The sequence below is a fragment of the Callospermophilus lateralis genome, chromosome 9 (genome assembly GCF_048772815.1).
Source record: "Callospermophilus lateralis isolate mCalLat2 chromosome 9, mCalLat2.hap1, whole genome shotgun sequence".
Taxonomy (NCBI): domain Eukaryota; kingdom Metazoa; phylum Chordata; class Mammalia; order Rodentia; family Sciuridae; genus Callospermophilus; species Callospermophilus lateralis.
Genome location: NC_135313.1, coordinates 60,753,741 through 60,775,482, shown reverse-complemented (window position 1 = coordinate 60,775,482; position 21,742 = coordinate 60,753,741). Strand labels below are relative to the sequence as shown.

General features: G+C 36.3%; 2 protein-coding genes across 2 annotated transcripts; one reads left to right on the top strand and one right to left on the bottom strand.

Annotated features, from left to right (window-relative positions):
- Window positions 1-337: 337 nt before the first annotated feature.
- On the top strand, window positions 338-9,274 carry Ssb (small RNA binding exonuclease protection factor La). The gene is made up of 12 exons (XM_076865847.2): window positions 338-455; window positions 1,979-2,053; window positions 4,576-4,679; window positions 4,866-5,040; window positions 5,620-5,727; window positions 5,825-5,925; window positions 6,965-7,036; window positions 7,280-7,322; window positions 7,769-7,909; window positions 8,229-8,415; window positions 8,535-8,663; window positions 8,897-9,274. The coding sequence occupies exons 2-12, from the start codon at window positions 1,988-1,990 to the stop codon at window positions 8,983-8,985; spliced, it is 1,215 nt and encodes a 404-aa protein (XP_076721962.1). The 5' UTR covers window positions 338-455; window positions 1,979-1,987; the 3' UTR covers window positions 8,986-9,274.
- Mettl5 (methyltransferase 5, N6-adenosine) lies at window positions 8,993-19,543 on the bottom strand. Its single transcript, XM_076865848.2, has 7 exons — window positions 18,996-19,543; window positions 16,877-16,991; window positions 15,894-16,075; window positions 14,185-14,267; window positions 11,714-11,765; window positions 9,688-9,737; window positions 8,993-9,103 (listed from the first exon to the last, which is right to left on the bottom strand). The coding sequence occupies exons 1-7, from the start codon at window positions 19,102-19,104 to the stop codon at window positions 9,065-9,067; spliced, it is 630 nt and encodes a 209-aa protein (XP_076721963.1). The 5' UTR covers window positions 19,105-19,543; the 3' UTR covers window positions 8,993-9,064.
- Window positions 19,544-21,742: the final 2,199 nt, after the last annotated feature.

The following is a 21,742-nucleotide window of genomic DNA, read 5'->3' as shown; positions in this document are numbered from 1 at the left end:
CCAGGATTCCACAAATCTTTGATTTTTAGAATTTTCGCTTACACGATGTAATTCAGATATATATTAAAACAAGTTTTTTGAAAAAAATAAAAAGGCAAACGCTTCAAATAAATAGACAGCCAGAGGAAAGGTTGGGTTACAAATGCCATCCATAAATATTTAAACGTTTACCCCAACACGAACTACCAGCTATCCCTCAACACCCTGCGGAACGTTTTAATCCAATCTCCTTGGAGTGAGGGCGGGACTTTGCGGTCCGTGGGAGCCTGCGACCGTAGCGCATGCTCAGAGAGACGGCTCTAGCTCGCCCGAGGCCACGCCCACTCGGCCCGCAAGGGCTGCCGGGACGGCTCCCATCTTTGAGCGCTTTGAGCCAGCCGGCGGCGCTGCGAAGTGGAGACGTTCGTTCGTTGTTAGTGATCCTGTGGCGCGCTTACGGGGCCCGGACCTTAAAGGTGAGCTTTTCGATAGCTAATGGGAAGGTAAAAAAGAACCTGCATTGCGTGATGCACGACGGCGCGTCCTCCTTCCTTGCTGCCGCCCGCGGGACGCATGTACACCTCGCCTACTGCACGTTCGGGCTGAGCGCCGCGTGGGCCGCAGCCGGAGGCGGCGTGCTGTGCTACGAGTCGAGGGGGCGCGGGCCGCGACTAGGTTACCCTGCCGGCCCGGGCGAAGAATGCGGGCGCCTGGGGTTCCCCCACGTGCCCAGGGGAGCCTGTGTTCCCATGAGACGCGACTCTGGTGAGGTCTTTGAGTAGAGGCTACCCGCAACCTCCCTGCGTTCTTTCGGATTCTTATCTCCACCAGTTCTCAGTCCTGCCCAAGGCTGATGCTTCAGCCACCTCTGTAAATTTCTGGGTAGGTCGGTGCTGGGTAAAACACCAAAGGGTTCCATGGAGTCTGTGGGGACTGACTGGAAGCCAAAGAAGTTGGGGCCGCAGATGTAGCCTCGACCTGTGTCTCTTGGGCTTTAGGATCCTCCTTCCTTCCCAACAGAGCTGCTTCTGTGTGAAATGGGAGAGCGTGGGTAGTATCTCAGCTCTAGTTGTACGTTCTGGAAAAGTATATCTGATGAAACGAAGTTCCACAATTGGGTAGGCCAAAGTAGCCTTGCAGGGACTAAATAAGTTCGTTTATCTCATCGTTTGCTTTTTTGAGAGGCCCTAGATCACGGTAATGTTAGTAACTTGACCATTGTAGGTGGTGGTATGCAAACCAGGGCATACTATCGCGTGAATTCTGTAGTGGGCCGTAAATATTCCCATTGCGTGATCTTTCATTGGGTACTCGGGTTATTGAATAACAAATTTAGTGTATCTGGTGATGTCTTCAAGAAGTATGTCATCAGTAGCTCATTACTAGATTCAACGTAAAGTCAAAAGACTTGGTTTGTGATTTCTAGCAAATCACATCCTTCTTTCCCCACCCCCTGTAATAATGTCAGGATGTGAAACAGGAAACTGATTGTTAAGTTAACGAATATGTTAGTGAATTGTTAGACACCACCTCTCATTCTTCACCCACCGCAAAGTGGTTATAGTGTATCCATGCTCTCAGATTTGCATACATTTCTTAATATAGTGTCTAATCTAACTCCCGATTTTAATATTTGAAAATTTTACCGTAAAGTTATGATATCTAACTTGCTGATAACGTTTTTATAAGTCATCCATGGCTAATTTTAAAAGAAGCTACACCAATCAAATAGCAAGGAGAGCCATAGTAATATACTGACAGATTAGCTGCATGTACTGATCTGTTTAAAGCCATTAATGGTTGGGAATTTTCCATCTCCTATTCCAAAGTATAGCTTTGTTCAGATATTTGAGAATTGAGTAGAGAAATTGAACCTGTGAACTTGGAAAATTCTTGACTTTAAGAAAACAATGGCATATTAATTTTTAAACAATATTTCTGGTCTTAAGTTTTATGTTAAAAGAAATAATCATTTCTGCCGATTTGGGAAAATTTACAGATAGCCACAATGGCTGAAAACGGTGATAATGAAAAAATGGCTGCCCTGGAAGCCAAAATCTGTCATCAAATCGAGGTATGATTCTTGTGCTATTAAACTGCAAAAATAAGTTCCTTAAAGGGAAATTTAGGGCCTGAAAATAACAAGAAGAATATTTAATTCAATACATGTCTTGTCTTTGATTCTTAGAATTAGATGAATGTACATTAGTATACAGTTTTATTTGGGTGAAGCCAGGTTAGGAAACCCAAGAATTACAAAAATTTCAAAACGTAACATTATGGACTGGTGTTACTTAACCATTTTTTACTGGGGATAATAGTATCCTCCTCATAGGGTGTTAATCTTACCCTTTTGAAGTAATCAAGGTTAAAAGCCTTTGATATGGGTTTGGGTTTGTACTTCAGTGATAGATTGCTTGCCTAGCATGTGTGAAGCACTGGGTTCGAATCTCAGCACCACATATAAATAAATAAAATAAAACCCCATTACAACTAAAAAAAAAAAGCCTTTGATACTTTGCTCCATACTCACAATAATGTAATGGGGAGCTGTGATGACTGGGGATTGAACTCAGGGGCACTCGACCACTGAGCCACACATCCCGGCCCTATTTTGTATTTTATTTAGAGATATGGTCTCACTGAGTTGCTTAGTGCATTGCCATTGCTGAAGCTGGCTCTGAACTTGCGATCCTGCTTTTGCCTTCCCCTGCCTCCGCCTCCCAAGCTGCTGGGATTACAGCTGGGTGCCATTGTTGCCCATCTAATGTAATTTTTTTAATGGACTTCAGAGCAATGTTAAGTTCACAGCAATTTGTATGAAAATACAGAGATTTCTCAAACATTCCCCACCAGTGTGGTACATAACTAACACAATTTTTATTTCCTTCCTTTTCCTCACACCAATCATGGGATGTGTTTTGGGGAATAATTTTTTTTATGCCATCAATATTTTATTATTCATTTCCCCTCCTTAATATGTAGGATCTTTCTAAATTTTAACAGTTTTATGATTTTTTGTTTTGTTTGGCACTGTAGATTGAACCAGGGTCTCAATGCAGGCTAGGCAAATGCTGTACCACTGAGCTACATCCCAGCCTTTGTAAATTTTGATTTTGAGATGAAGAGTTTTCTTGTGTTGCCCTGGCTGGACTTTAATTTGTAATCTTTCTGCCTCGGTCTTCCCATTAGCTGGAATTAAGGCATGTGCCATTGTGCCTATCATGCATATTCTTCATGTGAATCTTAGTACACATGCTTACTCATTACTGTTAAGATAAAATTCCTATTTTTAAAAAAGTTTTAATATTTCCAGTTAACATCTCTACCTATGTGATCATTTCTCTGTGTTTAGACCAATGCTAGGTTTTCTTGTTTTTTTAGAATTTTATCCAGTTGGGGGCGGGGGAGAATTTTAGTCAGTTTGTTAGTGGGGAAGTGCTATCTGTTTTTCATTTTGTTTCCTGGCTTTATAATGAGGTTGGCTTTTTTATATTTTAATACATATGTACTTTTCTTTTTGGTTATACATGACAGTAGAGTGTTTTGTTTTTGGGGGGGGTACTGGGAGTTGAACTCAGGGGCACTCAACCACTGAGTTACAACCCCAGCCCTATTTTGTATTTTTATTTAGAAAAGGGTCTCAGTTGCTTAGCACCTCCTAAGCCACTGGCATTATAGGTATGTGCCAAGACACCTTGCTAGAATGTATTTTGAGGTCTACATACATGGAGTCTAACTTTTTCCATTCTTGTGTACATGATGTGACATATATACTCTTTGTAATTTTTTAAGTTATAGATGGACACGATGCATTTATTTATTTTTAAAGGTTCTTTTTTTAGTTGTTGATAGACCTTTATTTTATTTATTTATACGCAGTGCTGAGAATTGAACACAGTGCCTCACACTTGCCAGGCAAGTGCACTACTGCTGAGCCACAGCCCCAGCTAAAGGTTGTTGTTGTTTTTGTTTGTTTGTTTTTTTTAGTTGTAGGTGGACACAATACCTTTATTTTACTTTATTTATTTTTATGTGGTACTGAGGATCGAATCCAGTGCCTCACACATGCTAGGCAAGCATTCTTCCACTGAACTACAACCCCCAGCTCACTTTTTGTTAAACTACTTTTTCTGTCATGCTACTTTTGACATTCCAAATAGCCATAACTGGGTATTTTTTTTGTTTGGTTTGGTACCAGGGATTAAACCCAGGGGTGCCCCACCTTTTTTATAAAAATATATATATAATTTTTTTTTTTTTTTAGTTGTAGATGTACATAATACCTTTATTTATTTTTATGTGGTGCTGAGGATCGAACCCAGTGCCTCACATATGCAAAGCAGGCACTCTGCCACTGAGCCACAACCCCAGCCAGTAATTGATACTTTAATTTTCTTTTTATTAATTTGTATTATAAACATTTCATTATTGTAAATTTAGTAAGAATGGTTGTTGCCTCTTTTAAGTTATGACATGCATTTTTAAAGAATGAAAGTTGGTAGTATAATGGTAGTTAAAAAAAAAAAATTCCAGGGTTGGATTAAGTATTATACAGTGCTCCAAAATCTAAAATGTATTATGATTATCTTACAGTATTATTTTGGAGACTTCAATTTGCCACGAGACAAATTTTTAAAGGAACAGATCAAATTGGACGAAGGCTGGGTACCTTTGGAAATAATGATAAAATTCAACAGGTAAAAAAAACCTTTTTGGTTTGTTTGCATTTTGGAGATTGAACCTAGAGCCTCCTACATGCTAGGCAAGCCCTCTATCACTAAGCTATTCCTTCAGCCCTAATGCCTTTTAAAAGTTATCTAGGTTCTCTGTTAGTAATGAGTGCTTCTACTAAATCTTAACGTTGTTATATATATATTCTTCAGGTTAAACCGCCTAACAACAGATTTTAATGTAATAGTGGAAGCTTTGAGCAAATCTAAGGCAGAACTTATGGAAATCAGTGAAGACAAAACTAAAATCAGAAGATCTCCAAGCAAACCCCTCCCAGAAGTGACTGATGAGTATAAAAATGATGTAAAAAACAGATCTGTTTATATTGTAAGTGGGTCTTAATGCATTTAATATAATACATTTATTTAGGAAGAAAACAGTGTGTGGATAAGGGCTCAAGATTCAGTTGCCTCACTTTCTGTATGTCCTTTGGCAGTGTTCTTAACCTCTCTCTATACCTTATTTTCATAAATATGGATAATATTTTCTACCTAATTGAAATATTGAGAGTTAAATAAAAAAACTCATACATTCGATAAAATCTTTGACATATTTTAAGTGCCCAGTGCATATCATCAACTATTCTTACTTGTCAACACCTAAAATCTACAGCAATTTTCTTTAGTATTTGATTTTAAATACTTTATTCTGTAAATTTTCAGAAAGTTACAGAAGTAGCTAGAACAGTATAAAGTATAATGTACCATTATTGAAGTTTAGCAGTACTTAACACATGAATAGTGGTTGTTTTTTTTCCCTCTGTGCAAACTTGAAACCTGTATCAGGTGAATCACTTTCATTGCACTGAGTAAGGCTCATTTGATTGAGACAGGAAGAGAAAGAGATAATGTGTATCCTTGCTTCATTACCAATCAGAATTTGGGGGGAATTGTTCACTTTTCACAGAAAGGCTTCCCAACTGATGCAACCCTTGATGACATAAAAGAATGGCTAGAAGATAAAGGTCAAGTGCTGAATATTCAAATGAGAAGAACATTGCACAAAGCTTTTAAGGTATGATTGTATGATGGTAAGACTTCTAGTTGTAAAATATATGGGGCATAACTTTAAAGAAATCTTTTCTTCCCTTTTTTTTTTTTTTTTTTTTTAGGGATCAATATTTGCTGTGTTTGATAGCATTGACTCTGCTAAGAAGTTTGTAGAGACTCCTGGGCAAAAGTACAAAGACACAGATCTGTTAATACTTTTTAAGTACGTAATTTCACTCTTTTCTTCTGGCTTCTCAGTTATTTAGAATTGATTGACAAACTGAGATAAGGATCATAACTAAAGTCCCCAGTTAATATTTGATATTCTTGGGAATCCTTTGAGAAATGCCTAAATTTTTTCAGTGAGAAGTACACGAGTCCTTTCAGAGTATAAGACAGTGTTTATTAGTACCTTTTCATTATTAGAAAATAATAAGGAAAGTTAACTCTTAGTACTTACTTTGCATATAATTACTTTGCATCTAAAATTTATAATCAGGCTGAATACTAAAGTTGGACTTTTTGTGTGGGTGAAGAGTAAATCACTGTTTTATATTTAATAGTTTGTATAAAAATATGTTTTTATAAGGAACAAAGGATAGAGACTTGAATCACGTTCTTGTGTATGTGCGCATGTCTTTAAAATTAGGATGAACCAGGACATTTTCATGATAAAGTTGTAGGGCCATAGTGCCTTACTTTTGCATTACATAGTCTTCTAAATGCTGGTGTTAAACCTGATTGAGATCCACTGTGATAAAGCATACTATCAGTGTTACATAGTCAAAATTAAATTTTTAACATGATTTTCATAATTGCTGGGTGTTGTTTTGGGGTACTGGGATTTTAGGTTTTTCACCTTTTGTGAAATTAACACTACAGAAAACTGTGAAACATTATTTACATGACTTCTGATCTTTTTTTCTATTCATGGAGGGGTAAGTGAAAACCAACACAAGACAGGAGAGTGGGATATTGGGTTTCTTTGGGAGTCATGAAATGTCTAAAATTAGTGATGGTTGTAGAATTCTGAGTCTGCTACTAAATCATTGAAGGTACACTTTAAAAGGGTGAATTTTATCATAGTAAAGCTGTTATTAAAAGAAAAAAAACCTTCCTATACGTATTTTGAATTTTTAGATGATTACCTTGATAGAAAATGTTTGTGACATTCCTTGCTGTGCCATGTCTTAAATCATTCAAAATAATTTGCAGTCTTACCTTTGTTCTCATGACCTTAGCCTTTGTGTTATGTTCTTTAGGGAAGATTACTTTGCAAAAAAAAATGAAGAAAGAAAGCAAAATAAAGTGGAAGCTAAGTTAAGAGCTAAACAGTAAGTATGTTGAAGTATGACATATCTGAATTACTTAAAGCTTTAAAATAGGCTTGAAACACAGTTTAAGTGTCTTATTATATTGGAGGCCATATTACAATATAGTCTAGCTTTGGATAATTAGAAAACCTAAGGACTAGCTTTGGTAATCAAGTAGCTTAGTGGTCATGATTAGGTTATTTATTTTTAATTTTCTTATTATCCTGGGTGGGAAAATTATAATTAAATCATGTTTATTTGTAGAGAGCAAGAAGAAAAACAAAAGTTAGCAGAAGATGCTGAAATGGTAAGTGTATAGTACTGATATTTAATATATCTACTAGTTAGAATAACTTTTAAAAGTCTTGAAAACTGTGTAAATGTGTGTGGTGCTGGGGATTTAACCCAGGACATTGCACAATCTAAGCTCATGCTCTGCTACTGAGTTACCCACCATGTCTGAGGCTTTTTTTAAAGAAAATATGTTTTGGTTATCATTAAAGTGATACAGAAATAATATTACCTAAAATTACTGTCCTGAGTTTAATAATCGGATTTGTATAGTTCGCAGTTAAATGTCACTTATAAAAGAAATTAAATTAAAATCAGAAGCAATTTTAAAGAATAACAAAGGAAAATACACTAAACTACATTAAAACAGCATTTTGGTTTCTGTTGTAGGCTTAGAGTGGTTTGACCCATTTCTGATATGTGGGTAAGAAACTTTTTTGATTGCCTTTTGTATTTCTTTAGAAGTCTCTAGAAGAAAAGATTGGATGTTTGCTGAAATTTTCAGGTGATTTAGATGATCAGACCTGTAGAGAAGATCTGCACATCCTCTTTTCAAGTCACGGTGAAATAAAATGGATAGACTTTGTCAGAGGAGCAAAAGAGGTTTGGAAATATTCATATACTTTTTGGTGCTCAGTTTGAAAGTCCATAGAAGATAAACTTAATAGAAAACAATTTTTAAATTGTGTTGATTAAAATACTTAAATGATTTATTTTTCGTTTTGATTTATTTTTCGTTTTGTTATTCCTATCAGTGATGTTATGTCTGATTTTTTTCTGAATAGCTTTTGGTTCAGTAAAATTCATTGAATTAGTAATGGCATAGAGGAATTACAGGGTAGGAAAAAGTTAGTATGAATAAAAAATTTAATTAGGGGACAACAAACTAAGGGTGTGATTTTTATTTTCTGTACTTGGTTAGGGAATTATTCTCTTTAAAGAAAAAGCCAAGGAAGCACTGGAGAAAGCCAAAGATGCAAACAATGGTAACCTACAGTTAAGGAACAAAGAAGTGATTTGGGAAGTACTCGAAGGAGAGGTGGAAAAAACAGCTTTGAAAAAAATCATAGAGGACCAACAGGAATCCCTAAACAAATGGAAGTCAAAAGGTTATTTATTCTGATATTTCCTTTAACAGTTTGGTTATTTTACTTATTTTAGTCAGTGTTCAAAAACACAACAGACTTAAATTATTTTCTTTACCAAGTTCTCAATTATGCCTCTACAGGTCGCAGATTTAAAGGAAAAGGAAAGGGTAATAAAGCTGCCCAGCCTGGGTCTAAAGGAAAAGTACAGTTTCAGGGCAAAAAAACAAAATTTGATAGTGACGATGACCGTGATGAAAATGGTGCAGCAGGTAAGTTTTTTCTAAGTCCTTTGGTAGTTCCATGAGAAATGTGTACTTTATGAGAAGTTACTTGTCAGAGATGTGGTTTTTTAACTTCAGTATGAGTGACATTTTTGAATTATGGTGTACCTCAGTCATGCTTTTTTACAAGTAGGAGACAGGCTAGGATATTTTATTAATAATTGTGCTCAGCATTAAAACAGAGCAGTTGAATTTATTAAAAATTTCTTTTAATTATTTAGGAACAGTGAAAAGAGCAAGAGAAGAAACAGACAAAGAAGAGCCTGCATCAAAGCAACAGAAAACAGAAAATGGTGCCGGAGACCAGTAGTTTAGTGAATACTTTTTTTTTTTTTTTTTTTTAATTCATTGTAGTTAGGTTTTAAGCTGCTTTTTGTCTTTGGAGGCTTTTAAAAAGAAAACCGAATTAGGTCCACTTCAATGTCCACCTGTAAAAAGAAAAATTTTTTTGTTGTTTAACTTGTCTTTTTTTTTTGTTGTTATCAAAGTGAGGGTTTTTTGTTTTTGTTTTTGTTTTTTTTAAATGTATAGTTCTGTTTGTGTTCAGAGGATTCAAATATCAAATGGAAAATTCTTCCACTCAATTGCCTTTGTAATATGAAAATGTATTAGTACAAACTAATAAAATATATGCTATATAAAAAAGAACAAAAACTTGTTAATTTTCCTTTTTGTATCCACAAAATGTTTGAGAAAGAACTTTAAAAAATTTGAGTATTGGCTGTTGGTTATGGGCCCTTCCCACAGTTAATTTATTTCTTAGGCTGGCTTTCTGTATTTACCCAGGCAACTTATATAACGGTGCAAACAATTACTTACTGCAAAGGTTTTTCCCTTCACTCTGTTGGTCTTTCTAGCCATCATCTTTCCTTCTTGCAGTGCTGGGGATCAAAGCCGGGGCCTCATGCATGCTAGGCATTCACTCTATCTGATTGAGCCATTGAGCTTATACTCCCAGCCCTTCAAAGCTTTTCAATACTGTATGTAGATAGGACTGAATCAAGAGACTTACTGATTTCTTTTTATGAAAGTTGTATAATGCTGGCAGGTCATATCGAAGTTCTAAAAAACAACAGGTAAGGATAAACATGACATTTCCAAACATTTACCACCCTCAACTATAAGCAAAACTAAGAAAGTTCGAAATGCTGTTAAGCCTAATGACATGTTACTTTAACTTCTCCATGTACTGAATTGATGTTTCCCCAAGAGTGACATGGCAAACTGGCCAAGGCATTTCTGGTGTTGTAACCCATTTGTACCACAATTTCATGTTAAAGGGGAAAGGTTAAAGAAATAACAAGTGGGAAATAAATATAGTTTCGTGGTAATCTATAGATGACTGGGGCTGGGATTGTGGCTCAGCAGTAGAGCGCTCGCCTAGCACAGGCAGGACCCGGTTTCCATCAGCACCACATAAAAATAAAGGCATTGTGTTGTGTCCATCTACACCTAAAAAATATTTAAAAAAAAAAAAAATCTATAGATGACTTAAGTCATCTCATAATGATGATGCTTAATTCAAAGTTTTCTTGTCTAGATTTTAGTAATGGCAGTAGATATTTTTCTACTAATTTCTAAAGTACTCATATTTTTCATATTCTAAATAATTCAAACTGTACTCTTACTACTGATCTGTTTTAGAAGGATGGGAATCAGTTACCTATCCTTCATATTTTCCAACACATATTTTAACCCTAGAGTCAGCTCTTGAGTTTTAATGTGCAATCAAAGCACTTGGGGATCTCATTAAAATGCAGATTCTAACTCAGTGGATCCTGAAATTTTCTTTAGCTTTCTGAGGGATGTCAGTGCTGACGGTCTGAACACCAGGTGTGGAGCAGCAAGGCTCTGGCATATTAAAATACTGTGGCATAGGGGCTAGGGGTAGAGCGCCTGCCTCACATGTGTGAGGCACTGGGTTTGATCCTCAGAACCACATAAAAATAAATATATTGTATCCACCTACAACTAAAGTATATGTTACTATTTCAAAAATGCTCTATATTGTAATACCTTAAGATTTCATGAGGGACAATAATACCGAATATAGTAGGAATACTGATCTTTTAATTATTCCATTACTAATTATAAACAGTAATATACCTAGTTAGATATTTTAATACCACAGGACCAATTCATGGTAAGTTTATTATTAGGTAAAAAACATATTTCACTGAACTTTTATTTTGTGCTGGGGAGCCAACTAAGGGCTCTGCAGATGCTGGGCAAGAACTCTACCATTGCACCCAATGTAGTGAAAAATATTATCAAAACAGTTGTGCTGGGCTGGGGATGTGGCTCAAGCGGTAGCGCGATCGCCTGGCATGCGTGTGGCCCGGGTTCGATCCTCAGCACCACATACAAACAAAGATGTTGTGTCCGCCGATAACTAAAAAATAAATATTAAAAAAAAATTCTCTCTCTGTGTCTCTCTCTCTCCCACTCTCTCTAAAAAAAAAAAAGAAAAAGAAAAAGAAACCAAGGACTGTGTCTCGTCCTTGACATTTTAAAAAAAAAAAAAAAAACAGCAGAGCCAACCTCCTTAGCAACTTTTCTCAAAAAGGGCTGGAGATGTAGCTCTGTGGTACTGGGTTCAAGCCCCAGTATTGCCAAAAAAAGAAGCATGAGCTCATGGTATAGATGTTTATAATCTATCTCCCACCAGAAAGAAAAAGGTCAATGTTATCTTACTCTATGTAATTACAAAATTAAAAAAAAAAAAGGTTAACTAGGAAACAACCTGGTGGCAATTTCCACAAGTGGATTTCAAAAATTGATTTTATCAACTCCAAGCCCATGTTTTTACCCACTGGATGATATAGTCTGTCTGGGCCTGGAGTTACAAATTACCTGAGGTCTAATAGAAATTTTCAGTAAAATGGATAAACTGACAGACAAAATCGATTACCAATCATTCATATTTTTCCACACTGAAAAATATTCTATAGTATATTTCCTTAGCACCTGAATAAAAATTTTGGTTAGGTTATTGCATGTTGGCCCTTTTGGATAATTAGGGTTAAGATTCATCTTACCTGCAATGATATCTATCTTGATTTTCCATTCTGCAGCTTTCTTTTGAACATGCTAAACATAAATAACATTTTTATGTGAGCTTATTTTTAAGTAAGTTTTTAAAAACTACTTGTTATTAATATTAGATTAAGTTTTAAGCTTAAAATTTCATTAGAAATTAGACTGAAAAGTTTCAACTAGATGAATATTTTGAAAATCAGTAATCAAGTCATTTCAATATATTTAACAATCAGCCAAATTACATAAATTCAAGTGAAAAACTTTAAGAAAAGCATCAGAATACATAATACACTCATGATTTCTCATCACTGTCTCATCAATATAACTACTTATCCTGGAAACTATTCAGCAGAGAGGTCCATGTCCATGAGCAATTCAGTGGCAGTATGGCATAGTAGTTCAGAGCATGGTCTCTAGAACCAGGCTGCTTGCATTTAAACTACAGAACTACTACTTGCTAGCTATGTGCCTCAGTTTCCTCATTTGTTAATGAGGCTAGTGTTTTTTTGTTTTGTTTTGTACTTGGGATTGGACACAGGGATGCTGAAGCACTGAGCAACATACCCAGCCCTTTTTTACATTTTATTTAGAGGCAGGGTCTAAGTTGCTTGAGGTTAGTGTTTTGAACTGTAACAGATGTGTTAGAGCTTTATAGGTCTAAAATTCTTGAACCACTTCACAAAGAATTATTAATTTTTAGTTACTAATTTACTATTTAAAACTGCTTTATTCAATTAAGGCTTTTTTGGACACAATATGTACTGGCACTTGCTTTCATATATTGATTGAGATTTACCAGTAGATATGTTATATTCTGTTGACTGCTTACATGTACCACTGTTCATTGTTAGCAGTGTATTTCTGCTTGGCTGTTGGATGTTGTACTTTTAAAAAGGTTATTATGGGCTGAGGTTGTGGCTCAGTGGTAGAACGTGCACCAAGCATGAGTGAGGCAGTGAGTTTGATCTAGCACCACATAAAATAAAAAAGTATGGGGCTGGGATTGTGGCTCAGTGGTACAGCATTCGCCTAGCACATGTGAGACCCTGGGTTTGACCCTCAGCACCACATAAAAATAAAAAATAAATAAAGATATTTTTTAAGTAAATAAAATAAAGGTATTGTGTACATCTACAACTAAAAAAATATTTTTTAAAAATGGGGGGAGCTGGGGTTGTCACTCAGCGGTAGAGCGCATGTGCAAGACCCTGGGTTCGATCCTCAGCACCACGTAAAAATAAATAAAGGCACTGTGTTCAACTACAACTAAAAAATAAATACTTTTTAAAGAAGGGTTATTAGATTAGCATGTCTCTAGAATTTTTTATTTTCAACTGGGTTCTTATGCACTGTTCATGACTAAAATATTTTTCCTACAAGGCTATTTTAAAATCTCTTCATAGAAACTATTTAAATAATAACAGCCAACACACAGCAATTAGATATGCAAGACTCTGATCTAAGTGCTTTGTAAATAGTAACTCATTTAATGTTCATAATTATACCAATTATAGCATACTGAGTTCTTTACACCAAAGAGTATAGGTCAGCATAGTTGAGAAAACAAGATCAAGTGGCTTTACCAAAAACATGCTTAAGATGCAGCAGAACTTAGATTTGAATCCAGTCCAATCTGGTTCCAGAGTCTCAGTTTTTTCTTTTTTCTTAATATATCTTTTCAGTTGTTGATAGACCTTTTTTATTTTATTCATTTATTTATATGTGGTACTAAGAATCGAACCCAGTGCCTCACACACATCAGGCAAACGCTCTACAACTGAGCCACAATCGCAGCCCCTCAATTCTTCTTTTTTTTTTTTAAAGAGAGAGTGAGAGAGAATTTTTTAATGTTTACTTTTTAGTTTTTGGCGGATACAACATCTTTGTATGTGGTGTTGAGAGCGCGCTACCACTTGAGCCACATCTCCAGCCCCCCTCAGTTCTTTCTTAATCACAAAGTTATATTGACAAGGAAAAAGGTACCGCCCCTCCCCCTAATTTCTGTAATACATCTTTCACACCCCCACATTATGTATTGGCAAAAAGAATAGTGAAATATGTGGTTTCTGAACTCAGAATTCTTTTGCTTGAGGCTTACCATTTTTGAAACTAGTTATACCATACTTCTCCTTTAACTGCATGAGCCCACACAGTGACACTGGGAGAAGAGGCATTAATCAACCAGAACTTACCCAGGTAAACCAGAACATATGGTAATCCTAGTTATACCATACTTCTCTACTCCCTAATTGTAGTACCTTTGATAGTAACAGTCCTGTTTGAACAAATCTTTGATGAAAGAAGGTAGTCATAAATAATAGCTAATTAAAGGGAAAATTTAGTTACTAAGAGCTAAATGTCAAAAGGTCAGGAGAAACAGGCACTGTGATAATTTAGCATCCACAGCAAGTCCTTAAAACACAATTTTTTTTAAAAAATGACCTAAAATATCATGGTGATGTGAACCTACCTCTCTAGTTGAAGATTTGTGTAAAGAATATACTGCTGTTCTTGCCATTTCCAAAGCAGTCTTTAGAAAAGCCATATCTGTTCCTATGAAAAGAAAAAAAAAAAACAACTCTTATTTACATTTTGTACCTTTTATCAAAGGAGAAGATTAGACAAATAGAATTTAGAAACTTTTTCCTAAACTCCAAAACAGGCACTTCAAATTCTTTCTGCATCAAGTCAGGGTACAAATAAATATCAGAATATTTTATTAAAGTTGATAAAATAAAACCAGAATTATATTGTCTTGGCTAAAAAATAAAGCTAAAGTAAAATTTTAATATTATACCCCATTCTAATGAGTCAAAATCCAGAATTATCTTGGTGGGGTAGGGGTACTTTTTAAAGTATGCATGTGTTTTCCTTCTCTTATTGATTTCCTACCCTCCTTGCCCATAGTACACACAAAATTAATAGCTACAGTGAGTCACTGTTACCAATGAGCACTTTCTGAAACACTCATGTGTGTTTAAACATTAAAAACAGGTTTGAGGGCTGGGAATGTGGCTCAAGCGGTAGCACACTTGCCTGGCATGCACGTGGCCCAGGTTCGATCCTCAGCACCACATACAAACAAAGATGTTGTATCCGCCGAAAACTAAAAAAATAAATATTAAAAAATTCTCTCTCTCTTAAAAAAAAAAAAAAGATTTTGAAGTACACAATACAACTAAACTGTGCCTGATCTTCTCACCTACAGAAACTGTGAGTTAATCCACATGTGTTTGAGATAATGCATATTTTAAAAAAAAAAACAGGTTTGAGGGCTGGGGCTATGGCTCAGCAGTAGCGCACTTGCCTGGCATGTGTGAGGCACTGGGTTTGATTCTCAGCACCGCATGTAAATAAATTTAAAAAGGTCTCTATTAACAACTATAAAAAAAAATATTAAAAAGAAAAAAAAACAGGTTTGAGTGGCTGGGGTTATAGCTCAGTGATAAGAATGTGTGTTTAGGGCTGGGGTTGTGGCTCAGCAGTAGAGCACTGGGTTCGATTCTCAACCACACAGAAATAAATACATAAAATAAAGGTATTTGTCCAATTACAACTAAAAAATACACATTAAAAAAAAAAAAAAAAAAACACCAGAATGTGTGTTTAGCATTTTAAGTTTTGTGATCAATTCCCAGCACTACCCCTGAAAAAAAAAAAAGGCAGATTCAAAAAGTACAAAATCCTTTATAAGTTTCATAATCATTTATAAGGGCCAGACAAATCATCCCAAATATTAATCATAAATGATGAAAATTTACTTAATACAAATTTGTAAAAATAAAGATTAAAAATTCAATTCCTGGGCTGGGGATATGGCTCAAGCGGTAGCGCGCTCGCCTGGCATGCATGTGGCCCGGGTTCGATCCTTAGCACCACATACAAACAAAGATGTTGTGTCCACCAAAAACTGAAAAATAAATATTGAAATTCTCTCTCTCCCTCTCTCTCTCTCTCTCTCTAAAAAAGATATTGTGTCTACCTAAAACTAAAAAATAAATATTAAAAAAAAATTCAATTCCTAAATAAACTGAAATTTAAGTTATAATACCTATACAGGTAGAAGATTAGTTTATTTAATGATCAATGATAAAATCACTTAATCCAGTTAATAGTAAAATGTTCTTTAAAACTTGCTTTCCTATGAGTACACTAGTACATCTAATTCTTGTTACTAACCTTTATTATTTTTGGTCCCAAATGGAGGATTCATTATTACTGTATCAAAAGACTTAGACATTCTGTTGGATAATGAGCATACATCACATTGAACTATATCCACATTTGTTAACTCAAACTCTTCCACATTCCTATTAAATATTTCCAATGCATCTTCATCTATGTCAAATCCAACACACAACCTATAAATGCAAAACACAAAGAGTGGCATCTTACATCTCCCAAAACAAAACAAAAAGTTTTTACTTACGCTTTTTAACTTAGTTAACAAAAGTTAAGAGTGGGTGAAGCTTTTCAACAGCATGATTTCTCAATGCAGCCAGGGTTAGAAACTCAGATGTATATAAAAGGGACTGCTGCTCTTATACTTAAAAAAAAAATTATTCTAATTAGTTATACGTGATAGAAGAATGCATTTGACACACTGTACACAAATGGAGCACAACTTCTCCTTCCTCTGGCTGAACATGGTGCAGAGTCACAGAGGTAGCGTAATCATACATACATATAAGATAATAATGTCCATCTCATTCCACCGTCCTCCCTAACCCCATACCCTTTCCCCTCCCCTCTGCACAATCCAAAGTTTGCTGTTATACTTTTTATCTATTTATTTTTTGGTACTGGGGATTGAAGACAGGATGCTCAACCACTGAGACACATCCCCAGTCCTTTTTAGAATTTTGAGACAGGGTCTAAGTTGCTGAGGACCTCACTAAATTGCTGAGGCTGGCATTGAACTTGCAATCCTCCTGTCTCAGCCTCCTGAGCCTCTGGGATTCAACCATACTGCCTATCTTTATTTACATCCTGTAAATAAACAATATATAGTTTTTGATATTCTTTACATTGAAAATATACTCAGTTTTAGATTATTGGTCCCCCATCTCATTGTTTAGAGTCCCATGAATATAATTCAGTTCATCCTATTTACACTTATTAAGGCTGCCCCATACCAAAATAGTGTAAGTTGGATCACTTACCCTGCGCCTAACATTGCAGTTCCGATGCTAAGCACTCCACAACCACATCCTAGGTCTGCAACCACTTTATTTTCAATGTCATCATATGTGTTATGGATTGTATAAAGCATACATGCTAAAGAACAATTTTAAAACATATTAGGGAATAAGTAGGGTATGACTAATATTTAATTTGTACAAATCAGTGTACCATGTTATTAAAAAAAAAAAAAAAAAAGATTACTTGGTATGTAGTAAAAAGCACCACAAAGGAGGATAACACCTATTAGAGGTTCCCAAAAAACTGTCTCTGGTGACAATGCCAAGAATGATAAAACTGTCACTTGTATCTCAAGTAAAATGGGAAAATAAAGTCAAAATGCTTTATTTTTCCTCAGCCACCTATTCAAAACATTGTTCTGTGTGTGTATGTGTATCTATTAGTTTTTTCTTTGATGCTGAAGTAGTTTATATAAAAGAATAGTACAAGTAAATAGAGTTATAAATATCCTTCCTTGTCACATGTAAGTTTGGCAGCCCTGTATCAGTCAGCTTTAAAAGTCTACTAATGTGGGAAGACTTTACAAGTCTGGGAACCAGTAATATCAAACAAGCATTAGCATTAAAGGGGCACAGAACTTTTTTGTAAAGTTTGTCATCAGAACACAGGTATCATAATCTTCTACATCCTATATATATATATATATGTGTGTGTGTGTGTGTATATGTGTGTATGTGTGTGTGTGCACGCGCGGCGCTCGTGCATGCATATGTATACAGATATATATATATACACACATAGATATATATATATCTTAAGACACATATTCATAATCTACAAATGATAACTGATAAGAGAACTAAGGAACAGGGCAGAAGGTTGCTGAAAAAGAGGTTTTTCAAACACAAGGTTAACTGTAGGTTAAGCATGAATAATATCATTTATATCTCTCTGTGGATATCTGACCTCAGCAAGGGCTACTGGCAATCCCTAATGGCTGAGGTTCCAGAGATTTTATTTAAAAATAGGGCTATTTCAGACCGAATGTGTAATTACTGATGTGGGTGTGATTACTTTGAGGCTGGTATCTGAAAAGAAGCACACCTGTGTGCATGCTACAAACTAGGTGTGAAATAACTTATTTTTTAAAAATTGTATTTCACAAAAAAACCTAAAACCCTACAGAAGACTATAAGAAGTCATTATAAACTAAGAAAACTGATCTTAACCTAGACACAGTTTAAATGAATTTGTATTGGCATATTATAATTTTACATAATAGTGGGATTCATTTTGACATATTTACATGCACAAAATGAAGAAATGTGGTCAATTTCATTCCCCAGTTTTGCACAAAAATTTTGTGTGGATTTTTGGTTGGGACTACGCCAACATCTTAGAGTTAACTGCAGGTATGTATACATTCTTTATCCTTCTCATTGGCAGCTTAGAAACAACTATTTTGAAAGTGGAAAATAGTCCCCCTTGCAAGTGTTCCCAGGAAATTAATTTTCCTAAGGTTTCCCCACCACTTAATTATATTTATTAAATATGGATCTTTCTATATTCCCTTCTGTACTCTATGTCAATTGCTGGCATCAAGAAACAGTGCTAATTCTCGAGTAATGTGTTAAAACTAAAACGTGTCCTCATCTCTTTATACAGCCATACTCTGATTTTGCTAAATTCAAGTCCTTCCACTACCAACTCTAGTATTCATTTGTAGGGCAGAGGATTGCATCAGAATCTTGCAATTCCAATCCCTGACAATTCATTCTAAGAGGAAAATGATCCTTACTTAGCAAACATTTACTGAGCTTCTAACTAGTACAGCAACTTTTTTAGGCACTGGAATTCGGGGGGTGGGGGGGGGGTGGGACAAGACTAACAAATTCCTTTATGAGAGAAACTGTGTTAAGTAGTACGCAGAAAACTAAACAGGAAAAAAGTGTGTGTGTGTTGGGACGGGCAGAGGACTGTCTTTAACTGCGGTGTAAAGGCCTCTCTAAAGTCACACGCGATCTTAAAGCGGAATTTCTCCAGACAGTCCCTAACCAAATTACGTTTCTTTTTTCATCAAGGAGTAAGCATATAAGGCTAACCCCAGAAGCTCAGGGCATGGTGAACCAGCCGCCCTACCTGCAATGTGCGGCCTGGTCGGATACTGTTCTAGAAGTAGCTTAGGCTTTTCGAATCCATCCACTTGTTGCAGGCGACTCTCTAGTTCCTTGAGCCTTAATTTCTTCATTTCCCCCGCGCCGCCGCTCTTATATGTGGGATTACAGGGTTCAACCACACCAGAACTGCAGGGAAATCTATCTGACCCGGTTCTTTCCTCCCGCCTCACACTTTCTCAGAGTCACAAGCTGAGGGCGGGGCAGGAAACGTGGGACCTAGGGTCTGCCTCCGACCCACCTCCCGGGTGTCGCGCGCCGCCCTCCGGACTCTGGGAGCCGGAGGCGATAGCTGGAGCGCGCGTGCAAAATGCCTGATGTAGCAGCGTCCCAGCACCTCGGGAAGCGTACGGCGCCGGAAGCGACACCACGCACACGCGCACGCCTCCGTCATTCGGCGTCGGGTTGCAATCTCTGCCCAACGTTGGGGTTCCGCTGGCCACCCGGCCTCTTCGGCCTCGGCAGAACCGAAGAACCGCCTGAATTCGCAGATCGCTAGTCAGCCCCCGCCTCTGTGGTGTGCTCAGTAGCCTCAGGCTTTGCCTTGAGTACCTACCAGCCTCTAAGGATGTGGAAAGAGGGTGAAAGTGAAGCAGGACAGAGGGTGAAAGTCACAGTTACTTTGTGGCCCAGTGTGACCCTTTTGCTTGTTTTCTCCCAAGCTCCCTCTCAAAAAGCGGCAGTCTCCACTTCCGTTGCTTCCTTCTCCATTCACATGTCCTACTTTATTGTAGCGTTTACCTCTTTTTAGGTCACCTGTGTCACTTATCTCAACCATCACAGGAGTGGTGATGTCAGAGAAGCCAAAGAAAGTTTAAATGAAGGAATAAGGTCGTGGTATCTTTTGCAGGAAAGAGGTCAGGTGTCTCACAGAAGGAGCGGAAACCACGTTGTAATGGGTTGTGAAGAGAATGGAAGTTTACGAAGTAGAAGTTGTAAAGGTGAACAGTTCTTAAAAAGTGCACCCATGAAAAGGAGAGTGAAAATGGCTGACGCTTAGCAAGTTTGGGGAAAGGCTTTACTGGTGGTGTTAGATACTTTATTTACCTACTGGGTATGCTGGGGTTCAACTCAGAGCCTTGCACTTGCTAGGCAAGCGATCTACCACTGAGCTACACCACCAACATTATTAGAGTTTCTCTAAAGATAGGAGAAGAAAGGAACATATCTAAATTCTAACAGAATAGGGACAATCGAAAGGGAGAGGATTATAGAAAGGGGCCAATGGAGAGGATATTGGATGGAGCTGGGATTCTCAGATCCAGTGCTTAAATAAAAGGGTTGCCCCGCTAGTGAAGTGACCCTGAACCTTGTACAACCAGAGGAATGAGAAGCTGTGCTCCATATGTGTACTGTGTGTCAAAATGCATTCTACGGTAAAATTAATTAATTGATTGATTTAAAAAAAAAGGATTGCCCTTAGCCAATGGCATGACATTTCGTTATTAAAGGAAGAAAAAGGGAGTAAAAGGATGATGATTGAGTTGAGAAATGGTGTCTGAGGCTGCTACTTCCTATGAAAAGTAGAATTCAGTTACTGTTATGAGGATTAAATGAGTTCGTACATATAAAGTTCTTAGTAGATAAAGGCAATACACGAAGTTCTTTGTCATATAACAAACGCCCAATAAAATGTTAACTGTTTTTGCTCTTGGTGGTGTTTACTGATAGAATGGTGGTGGAGAAGGAGATAATTGAAGCTAGCCATATATTCAAAAGTAATGGGTCCCCCACTTTTTTTCTTTTGTTTATCCCAAAGATGCAGGTTGATTTGTTATTTTTTCTACATTTTTTAAATTGGTGCATTATAGTTATACATAATGATGGGATTTGTTGTTACATATCTGCACATGCACACAATATAAGAATATAATTTGGTCAGTATTACTCTCCTGCACTTCCCCCCCCACTCTGCACCTTATAATTCTTTTGGAGGTTAATTGCAATTTAGAATCTTAAACTACACCAATGAATCAATAACTTCTCATATTGTTACATTGCAATCCCTTAGTCTGTCTTGGTCTTTGAATAAATATTTTACTCATACATGATTTGTAATATCATGTATTAGTCATTTGGGAAAAAAATTGATTCACTAAATTTTGAAAGTATTTCATCATGTTTCATTGTACAATACCAGAAAATCACATTTATTAATATCAATACTGATCTCCCCCAGAAAAGGCTTTAAATAGAGGGAAGACTGTTAAACTCAAAATGGAAGATGTGTTTTCCAAAACATTAATACAGCTTGAGTTTTTTTTCCATTGGCAAAAAATACAGTCTAGTGTTTTTCATGAAGTGACAGTTGTATTTATTCCACTTTTCAGAAAATGCCTGTCAAATAGCAAGACTGAAAAAACATAGTTTGTCAGTCATGCTTTCAAATAAAATTGTGTTTCCTTAAAAAAAAAAAAGCCAACTCTAGTAAATGCTAAATATTATACAGGCACACAACTTTTAGAATCGATCAAATTAATTAAATTATCAAATTTGCAGGATCCAAAACAAAAACTGGTTATGTTTCTACTCATTAGCATTTAGCAATCTGAAAAGAAAAGTAAGAAAACAATTCTATTTACAATAACTTCAAAAAGAATAAAATACTTAGGTATAAGTTTAGCCAAGGAAGTGAAAGACTTGTGCACTAAAATCTACAAAACATTGCCAAAAATAAAAAAAAGAAGAAGAAGACATGGAAAGATATCCCAT